At 45.6% G+C, this 11972-nt stretch overlaps 1 protein-coding gene across 1 annotated transcript in view; it reads right to left on the bottom strand.

Annotated features, from left to right (window-relative positions):
* Positions 1-1327: 1327 nt before the first annotated feature.
* LOC147726101 (uncharacterized) overlaps positions 1328-11972 on the bottom strand; it is a 154972-nt gene continuing 144327 nt past the window's right edge. The window contains exon 3 of the mRNA XM_086963418.1: positions 1328-1809. Coding sequence (XP_086819544.1) covers positions 1328-1809 — 482 coding nt within the window. The remainder of the gene's footprint in view (positions 1810-11972) is intronic.

The raw sequence follows: 11972 nt of genomic DNA, 5'->3' as shown, positions 1-11972 counted from the left end.
TATGGTGTGATGTACAGCAGCATAAGACGCTGCATTGCCTCACACTGTGTTGGGGAGGCGTGCCTTGGGCATTACAGTTTCTGTTCTCATGTAACACCCATGGCATTTGACATATGCCCAGATGTACACTGTAAACATGGCAATGGATCAAAAGTCTGCGCCTCTCAAGGGGAGGAGTAGAGGAGGCGAAATACAATTTTTTTTTCTACTTCTCCTAGTTTGTTCCTCTTTCTATGTGTTTTACATTCAGCAGAACACATACAAGGAGGACATTGACTCCATAAAGTGTAGCTGTGAAGGATGTTGTCCAGTGCTTAATTTGAGGTGCTGCTTTCCGGTGCTCAGCAGCGGTACTTAATTGGATACCGGTCCTCAGCACCGGCACCTGATTGTCAACACCAAACTTAGAACAGTCTGCCACATGGTGGAACTGCTCATCTAATTTAGAAATGAGCAGAACAAGGATTGTTTAGGAATACAATATCAAAAGAAAATGCTAATACCTACCTCCACAGCCGTTCCTTTAGCTTTGGGGACCTAGAATAATCTGAACTGTCGCATTTACATGCAAGATAGAGGGTTAGTAGTTTTTTGGGCAGCGATGACAGGGGCGATGAGTGGTGCAAGAGTCAGTGACCTCCTTGTCAGTGCCCTGGCCCTTAATATTTTACAAATTAACCACTGATGCTGTCCCTTCCTGCCCAAAAAGAATCATTCATAAAACAAAGCCACCCTTGCATCATGGGGTGTCTGCATTGGCACACGGCAGTCCATTTATCGCTTGTGCAGTGAAATAGAACAGGAAAGGGCCGTATATGATAGACACAGCACATTCCTGCCCTTTCTCTTTGCCATACCGCAGCAAGAAGGCTTTCAGAGCAGCTCTACGACAGCATATTGAAAATGCAGCCTTATCTTGTGGCTTTGAAGGAGTTCAATATGATGTTGAGATTGGAGAGAGACAGGAATTTGAAGACTTATTGTTGCTGGATTATATGGGAAGGTGCAGGTGCAAGAAATGAAGGAAGGTTAATGTTGTTAATGTGCTGTTGGATGTTCTTCATTCATTCACTGAAAAAAGTTTACTGGGATTGCATTTTTCTGTACAAAGAGTAAAAGAAGGGCCTGGACGGGGGTTGATGCAGTGCTTGGTTGTATGCCTTCTTCAGGCTAGAGGACCTGGTCAGCTATCAGCCCAATCCCAATTAAGGAGAGAAGCTTAGGAGGTGTGAGAGCTTCACCCAAAGGTATTGCAAAGCAAAATACAAGAAAAGAAGCAGATTACAGGAATTGCACACAAACTGCAGTGCTATAGGAACACACTGATTTAGGGTGCTGCAGCTTTCTTCAACCTGCTGTTAGCCTCTTCCAGCTTATGTATGATGGTTGGTAATTTAGCAGTGACCAGGAGTGAGTACTCTGTACTACTCTCAACCAATGGGCGTAAAGTCACAACGATTTCATCCAAGACTCCCAGCAGACCATTAAACTCAATGGAGATGCTGGCTGCACTGGTCTTGCCAGCCAAGGTGCCCAGGAAACTGGTGCATTTCCTCAATGGAAGGAGGAATTTGTTTAACTTTTTATACAGCGCCCTTTCCGAGTTTAGGTCTCGCTGTAGGATTTGAATTTGTTGAGTGTTAGCCGAAATGGTCTGTTCGGTGGAACGGATTGCCTCCTTGTCGGATTGAAGCTCAGATTCAAACTTGTCCACAGCAGCCTTGTGTATCTGTTTCAACCTTTTAGCTTCGTTAGCTCTATTTATTGCATCACGAATCGCTGCATTTGCTTTAGCGATCATGATCCCACCTAAAATAAATGGAAAAAAGACTACATGATTATTGGCACACTGTAACACTGAAGTGTGTGAATGAATATGAATTATGAGATTTTTCAGGACATTTAATTAATAGTGCATAAAGCATCTAATTGCATTTTCTTTTAATTTGGCTACGAGGCACCTTCTTCAAAGCATTTTATGTTTTGCTACTAGGATGACATGCTAACTATTAATATTGGGCTTGGGTGTATTTTTTTATTCTACCAGTGAAATTTGGTAATTCTGCATTACTCTTGTCTACAGGCACCAGCACCAAATTCATATTAATTAGCTGCAACATAATTTTGTGGTCTAAACCAAATGGGTTTATACCAGAAAAAAAAGATAAACCCATTTGGGTTAGATTCTATCTTTTTAATAAAAATAATCACAGCAGGAGAGCTACCTCGCTGGAAGCCACAAATAAAAAGTGAGCTTATTCTTACATTGTATATCCATCACGCTAGAACTGATTTTTCTTTTTTATGTGATTTCTAAACTGGCTAGGAGGGATGAAGCAGTCCCTCTATGTTTAAAAAACATATTTTAAACTTCAATCTGCAGTGTTTTTTTAATGTAGAGGAATTTCTCCCACTTTCTGCCGTGTTTAGAAACCACTGCCGGCAGTGCATACCCTTGAGCACCCATAAATACTCAGTAATCATTGTAGAGTATGTAAGGTCGCAAAGGGGTATGCAGTAAGCACTGGTGCAAAATGCATCATCACTTTCTGTGTTTGGGCATAAGGGTGCTTCGTGCGTTAAGAAAATAGTATTTATTGCTCACTCTGCCCTATCGGAATTCCACAGAATTTTGTGGGATTTTAATAGAATTCAACAGAATCAAGCTCTGCTCATTCCACCCGACGCTTGTCATCCTATGAAAAAACTATCAATTCCTTGACATTTTTTAAAACAATGCTGCATCTATGATTCATCTGATACCCACTGCACATGAAAGTGCAGGACATGAGTGAGGCTGTTTTGAGGGTGCCCCCCCCCCCGCAGATGTGCCATGTGCGTTTGATTTTAGACTGCACTTGTCATAGCCAGGCTGAAACATTTAAATACATGTCGCTTTCGATATTCCTAGTGAGCGAAACATAACTTTCAGGTCCATTGGAGGGACATTCACTAAACACCCCTGCGATCGCGGGCAGCAAGCACAGATGCAGGACTGGACTGCTTTGGGTATAATGGATACAGCAGGAATGAACTATATTTACAAAGATATAACACATTTCTGCTCTCTTCTTGACCTAGTAGACTGTGTGCAGCTAACAGCCATGGCTGACCCCTGGGCATCAGAGTGAAAGGTTCCTGCATTGCAGGCAGGACTGGTTCTGTGCAGAAGGGGTAACCTTCCTGCACAAAACAATCCTCAGAGGTATTTCCCTCTCTATATGTGTGCAGCAGAACTGAAAAGAGGAAATCACCAGAAATAAAGATGTTTCTCCTCCCACACCTCACTTGGGAAGGTGCAACATTCTGATGTCATCAAAGGTTTACTGACCTTAGTAAATGTGGGATTGTGTCAATATTAATAGGTGGACCCATGGAACGCCTCATCTATTCAGAGTAATCGAAGACACCGATTTAGGCCAAGCCATGCAGAGCTACTCAAGGTGGGTTTACATGGCTGAGTAAATGCCATTTAAAGGCTAGTGTTGCCTTCTGTCACCTTGGTGTCTTTCTGTAGTTATGCCTTGAGAGTTTGTATTTGTCCACACTGTATGTGTTTTTGTGTGTGTGTGTGTGCACGGGCAGGTGTGCACATGTGTGTTTGTGTGTGAATATGTGTTTGTGAGTTATGTGTGTGCAGCTGAGCCTTTTCATGTGTATGTATTAGTGTGAGCACGGTGAGGTTATGTGAATATGTCTTTCAGTGTATTCGGCCTCTCTATGTGTAAGTGTGTGTTAGAAACAAGGGCACAAATTAGCAAATATTTAGCAAATTATTTTGTGTTACTTTTTAAACACAGACCTGACGCAAAATTCAGGGTGGTATTTCTAAACCAATGCAAATGATGAGATGTGTTGTCAAATGACCACAAGTAATGCAATGCAGTGCAGCACACTGCCTTGCAATAATTTGCATCAAAGGAGTGTTCAGTGGACAGCGCATGGGCATTCCTTTGCATCCACTGATGGATTCACATCAACGCAGACTGGTGTACATGGATTTACAGCTCCCTGAGGCTGGCATCAATATTTTTATGATTCCTCCATTCTTCCTCTCTACATGTGTGGTGCATTCTGCAGCACCCAAAAACAGAGGAAATTGCATTAAAGCATAGTTTCTAGGCAGAAACATATCATTGCAGCACAAAAACTAACCTACCCACAACTCATTTACCCCGTCCTAGGTCGCAAGGTTGTCTGCCTTGATGCAGTGCTGCAGAAAGTGTGCCAGCACATGGAGCCAGCATCACCATGCCAATTCTTTGTAGATATGGCACAGTTCATCTCTCGCTAAAACAGCACAGAGCAGCAGCTATTTTTGCTGCGCGGCGTCGCAAAAAATCTTTGAAAATCTGTCCCTAGGACAGATTTTGAAAATCTGTGACTCTGTTGAGCCACGCCTTGCCTAACCTTGCCGAGCAGGATCATCGGATCATCGCTGGAAGAGAGAGGAGTGATGTGCGCAGCCGTGCGCAGCCGTACGCAGCTCAGTCAATCGAACGCCGTCCACGGAGGACCAACTGTTGTGTTTTATCTAGGACCCCGATCAATATTGTGACCTCATGCCCCTATACGGCTATAATCAATACATATCCCCTGTAATGGCATAACGATCAGAGCCATATTTCAGTAACTCGTCTCTGCAGCTCATGACAAGTCCATGACACAGCAGAAGCCACTTCCTTAGATTCCTAGATAGCACACCGAGTTCTTTCGACATCTCAAACCCCCAGCAACCTGTGAATGCCCCGCTTGCTTTGTTTTGATTAGTAATAGAACTCCTGCGAGCACTGTAAGAATGACCAGTTCTTAGTGACATCTTTATTGACGTCTTATGTCCAAAAACGTACGTCAAACTCGGCACCTTTCGGTATAAATATACCAACGTTGCTTTAAACAAACACACGGTGGTGGTGAATAATTGAGCAGATCAGCTGTCCCCTTGCAGAGCCCAGCAGATGCGAGAAGCCCACGGACGCTGCCCCTCCTCCTTGACGCGCTGAGAAAGACGCTGTCTTTTCTCCTGCAGAGAAAATCCAGCTCTGGCGTTTCCAGCCTACCCTTGCGGGTAACTGGGATATCGGGTCCTGAGAGGAAATACCAGACCTCCTGCATTCTATTCCAGAGGTACGGTGCTGACTAAACCCTTAGAGAGAATTCTTGAAAACAAACTCTTGGCAAAAACAACTTAACTTAAACTGACACTTACTCCCTCCCTTGTATTAGGCTTAGGTCAGGTACACCGGGGTAGGAGTAGTTAGAAGCACCAGTTGAGGTTGTTAGCTAATGTATATGTAAATGTATATATTTTATTCATTTTAACTATCTTATGGCTAAGAAAGCATATCAATGCTTTTACAGTGTGATTTCGTAATACTTCTTTTACTGAACGCACTTTTCTTAATAACAAGTCTTGCAATTGTGGCAATTCATTTCTCTTGCATGAGAAGGAAGACTGCTCAATAAATAATACTTTTTATTAAAAACGTCCGTCTCTCTATTCTCTGCATCCTGGTGAAAGTAAATCTGCACAACTGACTGAGTGAAATAGCTGTCTATTGTTTCACACGACTCTAGAGATTGACTCTTATTCTGAGGAGCAAAGTTGTCATGTTAATACGGTTGTCGGAAACTGAATCCCTTCTTGTCTGAGCCAAGGAAGCTGATAACTTCCTATTCAGTCAAGAAAGTTTCCAGTGACCTCTGTGCTAGCTGGCGCAAACCTAAATTAAGTCTAACATAGTCAGTAGAGACCTAGAAGACTGCAGTCCTACGTCTACACTGCTGTTTATGTTATTCCAATGAACAGGGCCTATAGGGAAAATAGGAACTACACTACACAGCAGCGCCAAACATCACGGACTAACCTACCCGGGAATGGGAAAGGTGAAAGACAAACGCCGCGGACTGTGCGTCCTGCGAAGGCGCACAGAGAGCAAATATACCTCGGACTGTTCGAGCCGCAAATCAGGAGCGGCACGGAGAAGCGGTGGGCGAGTGACTCACCTCTCACCCTTATCCCCTGTGTCTTCCATCGGAGCCCAGACCGTGCTGCCTGTAAAAGCCCCTCAAGCGTCCCAGGTCGTAGTTTGGGAGACCTAGGGACGCAGTGACTGAGTGGGGTGGGGCGCAACAGCCTGACATGACACCAGGGGGACAACGTGGAGCTGGAGCCCGAGTGCCCCGGTAGCTGGGGCAGAGGCTGATGCGGTAAGCCTGAAGGAAGCTGCCGAATTTTGGAGGGACAGAAACTGCATAATTGTCTAAATGGAATGGCTAACAGCTAGCCCAGCCCACCCAAAGAACACTAGGACACCCCTGTTTAGGGGTAGAAGACAGAAAAAGACCATCAGAGGAGGAAGGAGAACTCCATTCAATCCTTCGTAAGGCAGGCTGGTGGACAGTGCACCACAGAGTTAAGTGAGCAGGAGTGTGCAGGAGTGCATGATTAAAGCCGGAGCATATTAGCACTATCTGCTTAGTATTTGTTCTCACTGGAAAGTAAGAAGAAGCCAGGGAGCACAGTAGGGATAAATTAAGAACTCCCCCTGTATAATTCCAAAAAAGGATATGGGCCCTAAACTAAGGCAGAAATCACGGAAGGAAGCGCAAGATAATAGCCTGGAGATGAGCGAGGTACTGGCAGGATCCAGGTCATGGGAAGAGAGCCAAGAAAGTCAGATTTCCATGAAGATATTACAGAGGGAAGACGTAAGAAAAGGAAATGTAAAAAAGGATCTAAAAAGGCCTGCAAGCAAAAAAGGGGTGCAGCTCAATATCTACTAAAAAATAGACCACTGCGCCCTCTATTCCCTTAAAGGACCTTGTAGGCAAACATTACAAAGTCCAAAATCCATCAGCAATAAACGTGGATTCTGAAGAGGAGTCTCGCCCCAAGAGAACAATAAACACAGAAACAGAAGACGTGCCACAAGTGGACCAAAGCAAGAGGGGAGCTCAAGAAAAAGAACTAGAGGATAAGATAGAGGACCCTCTGTTAATAAACTTATCACTCCACAGCCAAAGCTCAAAATTGATGGCACCACGACTCTCTTCATCCCCAAAACTGTCTTCCCTCCAATCACCGGGGATTGAAGAGCAAGTGAGAAGGGAAAGCCTTGGGACTAGCTTCATCTGGGGGGCATCCCCCGACCAAGTGCTACAGAGCCACGAGAGTAGAAACGACTCAAATCGGCAGAACCCTGGATGACTGGAAGACAAGTAAATCCAGAGAGAAACAGCCCACAAGACCCAGACCTCTCAGCAGCACCTACTTCTTCAATGATGGACTTATTACTAATGTTACAGAAAACTCTACAGGGAATTCTCGAAGTATCATTGCTGAACAATGGGGTATTGAATGCTCAAAAGCAATTTCTAAAAAAGATAGAATACGAGCTGACTGTAATTAAAGGACAAATTACTACCTTGATAAGACCAGCAGGAGCTTCTCAAATTATTGATCAAAGTATAGGAAGTGAATTGGAACAGCCTATAGATGATGTGTATATATCTAGGCGCCCAATGCTGGTAAGAAGGTGTGAACATGTAAGAGCTCACACCAAAGGCAGGGTAGGCAAAAAGCTTGTCCCACAGGTAGCGACAAAGGAAAAGAAGAAGAAAAAGGAAGCTGGGGGTACACTAAATGTTTCAGCCCGGCCCTTTGTTCCTACCGGATATTCGGCAATAGAAGCCATTAGAAAGACACAAAACACACAAAAGAAGAGTCAGAGTTGCAAGGTTCCAAAAGACAGAGTACTAAAGAACAAACCTATAAAGCAGAGAATAATCCCATCACTAAAAGCCAAACGCAGACCCCCCTGAGGCATTGTAATCTGGAGGTAACACCTCAATCACATGAACTAGAAGTGGGTCAAACAGGGAGGGAAAAGTTAAACATAGCATCCCCCGAGAAAGGAAATGAGCGGGGGAACAATACATGGGTCTACTTAGAACCAGCTGTAGAAGGCCAAAGGGGCAAGAAATCAAGGAAAATAAAGCCCTCAAATAGAACACAAATTCTGTCGATCTTCTCCAAATGTATTAGCCTGAGTGGGATTGGCACAAACAATCTGAGACAAGTGGGCTTCATAGAAAGCACGACAGGTAGGGAAGTAACAAAAGTATTATTATACTCGGACCTGGTAAAGAGGGCGATTACGAGAGCAGCCAGTGAAATACTCCAAGGGGGAGTAAGGGTGATCACTGAAAAATACCTAAGGGGCGATGTATTACCAGGAAGGAATTTCCTAAAGTGCCATGCAGGGTTGGGGAAGAGACAGGTGAGGCTAGATAAGGTTAATGAAGAAGTGGGTAGCCGTCTGAAGGTAGTGATAAACAACACTGTAAAAGAGGATTAGTGGGGTAACTGGAGTCAAGGCAGTTATCTAGGAGATTCCTCTCAGAGTGATTTGAACGGAATTGGGGAAGCTTGAGGTCTAAGCGAGATAGAATAGGAGAGAGGGGTGCCGCATACCCTAAGCCTCTTATCGTGGAATATCAATGGGTCAGGCAAAGATCTAAAAAAAGAACACATAAAGAACCAAGTAAATGAAGTAGCAATTGTTTGCCTACAACAGACATGGGCATGCGGCGAAACCCCTATCTTCGAGGGCTTCTACCAGTTAAATCGACTGGCCACAAGGCAAATATTTGGACGCCCCTCGGGGGGAATTATGACACTTATCTCAACGAGAATATTAAGTAATGTAGCATTGCTAAAAGTGAAGTGTAAATCGCTACTGGCCTGCAGGATAAATCATCTGACCGTGTGTTAGACCTGACATCATTGGCTTGAGTCTCTCCTCCATTTTTTCTGTTTGCCTCTACTGTGTTACGATGTTTTGCTGGTATATGCTTTGGGCGCCGTGTCACTGCTGATCAGTGCCATAGCGCAAGTGCTCCCTCTGTTAAAATGATGTATCTATTGTATCCATGTTTGGCTTATTTGGTTTACTGTCAGTCCCTAGTCTAGTGCACCCGGAGTGCCAGGGCTTGTAAATACAAATGCCGCTCGTGGGCTTGCAGCACATGTTGTGCCACCCACAGGAGCGGCCTTGTAAACGAATGTCTACGGGTCGGTCATTGCGAGACCCACGTGCAGTCCTGCACTGTCACGTCGGCTGCGCAGGTATACCTACCTGCCAGCCCCTCCAACCTTCCCTTAGCTTCATGTTAGTCACCCCTATGGTAGGCCCGTGGGCAGGGTGCATTGTAAGTGTAAGGTAGGACAAGCCTGACCAAGTTGGCATGTCCTGATAGTGAAGTGCCGCCATCTTAGGGCTTCACTATTGCGAGGTAGCCTGCTCTCCGTTGGATAGAATGGGCCGCCGGGATTATTAACGCTATAATCCTAGCTGGCTCGGGGAGCATGGTGCAATGTCGAGTTTGGTATCCCTGAACTCGGGGTTTAATTACGCATCCGTTGGTGTGGATGGTTTTTGGACTCTGGGTTCGAAAATAGCACTTTTAGAAAGTGTCTATTTTCTTGTCTAACCATATCTGGTCTCTGCTGGTATTGCGTGTATGTGACAGGAGCTGGGTGGCTCCAAGAGGTCTGGATGAGTCAGTGTGGGATGAGTGGGACATTACGTTGAGATTAGGGGGAGAGTAGTTGTTGATAGCCTGCCTTGCCTGATACAATGCTGGCTCCACCTCCTGCCGAGCGACTGATGGCTCTGTACCTGCCATGGACGATCCTAGCCCCACCTCCTGCCAGGAGGGCGATAGCTCTGCTCCTGCCAGTGTCAATGCTGGCTCCACCTCCTGCGGGGCGTCTGAGGACCCGGCCCGGCTCAATGAATAGGCCAGGTGCTACTGCCTAGCTCCACCCACCACAGACCCAGGATGTTGGGAAATCCCCGGCATAGACAAAGGGATCAAAGACGAAAAGGGGTATAAGAGGGGGACCCCTGAACTAGGAAATCAGATCACTTCTGACAAGGAACCCTGTAACCAAGGACAAGAAGCCTGCTGATCTAAAGGACTGCTTACCCCTTCTGCCAGTGTGCTGTTGTTGGGGGAATCCTGCAGCGCTTCTTTATTTTTGCCAAGGAACCAGGAGAGAGGAACTGTGTGTGTACTCTCACGCTTGCTAAGAAAATCTCCAAGGACTGGAAGAGTGCCAGTCTCCTGCCGAAGTCACAGGGCTAAAGGACTTCACCTGCTACAAAGTGCTATCTGCTGGAAGTGTGAATCCAGCATCTCTGAAAGAACCAGCAACCACGACGATCGGACGCTGGGCCCAACCGACGCCAGCAGCAACGCCAGTGAGTAGGAGTACGGCTCTAACTCCAGAGGACCTCGTGTCTGCCCCGCTGCTGATCGCATCAACCGTGTGCCCTTCGACGCCGTGAGCGCTGCTCACTCTGTGCAACTGCATCATCGACAACGCCTGCTGTGGCCTGATCGACACCGAAGACGCGACGCCGGAGTGCTCGACGCCGCTGATCATTGTGTGCGTCCTTTTCCTAAGGTACTGTGTTGTTGGGGTCCGTGTGACTCCAGGCCCGACGTAGCGCTCCTCGCGGTCGACGCCGAACCTGTGGATTATCTCTGCCCAGCGTTGTGTAGCTCCCGTGTGAGTTACCCTGTTGCTAAGGAACTGTGTTTCCAAGAAGAAGATTTGCTTGATACTAAAAGACTCTTGTGCTAAAGAAGAAACTACCTTTGAACTATCCTTTTTCCTTCCCGAACGTATTTATTCCGATTGTGTACAGTTTTGCCGTTATTTTGGTCTTGTACTAAGCCTTATATAAAAATACTTATTTTTATAATACTACGGTGTTGTGTCCATTTGTAGTGTATTCACTGTATTACTGTATGTGGTCATAATTGCTTAACACACAGCCTCTGAGATAAGCCTGTTCTGCTCTGCCAAGCTACCAAGGGGGTGAGCAGGGGTTATCGAAGGGTGTGATCCCCTTGCCCTGACTAGAAAAGGAGTGTCCCTATTTGTCAGAAGTGTATACCTCTGCCAACTAGAGACAGCCGGTTCTAACATTGGATGCAGCGGTGAGGATTTGGACCTTGCATTTATGACCCATGTACAGTGATTAGTGTGCGCTACGTAGTGAAAGCAGACCATAACGCAGTCACAATCTGATTCGGAAGGATCCTATTTTTGTTCTCCGCTTTCCTGAAACTTGATTTTCTGAACACTGCCAGTTTAACCATGAGTGACAACGGAGTCACTGCCCCTGCTATCGTTGTTGTGGAGGAGTTCGAGAGGAGTAAGCTAAAGAAATACAAGAAAGATGAGCTGAAACACTTTTGCAACCAGTTTGAAGTTCCTACCACCGGCCTCTCGAGAAAAGATGATTTTTATAAAGCATTGCAGGACTGGTGGGAGTCCAGAAATCCCTCTGATGTGGTGGTGGTACCCACAGAGGAAGGGGATGAGGAGGTGCCAGTGAATGGACCTGTGCCCTCTCCCGGAAGCAGTGTTTCCTCCAAAGGTCTTTCCCCTGAAGAAAGAGAAGAAAGGGCGAAAGAGCGAGCTTACAACATGGAGATGGCAAGGCTAAAGATAAATGGGCAGTTGGAGTTAGAAAATGCAAGAGGTAGAAGGGAAGCTGATTTAGAGATCAAAAAGTTGGAGTTTGAACGAGAGAAGTTAGCTTTGGAGCGTGAAGCCAGGTTGAGGGAACTGGATATCCAAGCTAAAAAGTTAGAGTTGAATCCCTCTGGTGGCAGCATTCCATCCGAACCTGCAGAAAGTAAGTTTTACTTCCCGAAAGATGTGATCAAAGATTACAATAAGAATGAAGATATTGGTCAATGGTTTAAAGCATATGAGTTAGCATTGTTGGCCCACCAGGTCCCTGAGAAGAATTGGGGAGCAGGGTTGTGGGGTCGCTTTGTGAATGAGGGAAGAGATACCCTGTTAGACATGCCTGTTGCGGATAGGATGTCGTATGCTCATATGAAAGATGCTTTAATGTTGCGATATGGTTTAACCCCCGAGCAGTACA

The sequence above is a fragment of the Lissotriton vulgaris genome, chromosome 3_1 (genome assembly GCF_964263255.1).
Source record: "Lissotriton vulgaris chromosome 3_1, aLisVul1.2, whole genome shotgun sequence".
In the NCBI taxonomy this organism is placed as follows: Eukaryota; Metazoa; Chordata; class Amphibia; order Caudata; family Salamandridae; genus Lissotriton; species Lissotriton vulgaris.
This window is presented reverse-complemented; position numbering and strand designations above follow the sequence as displayed.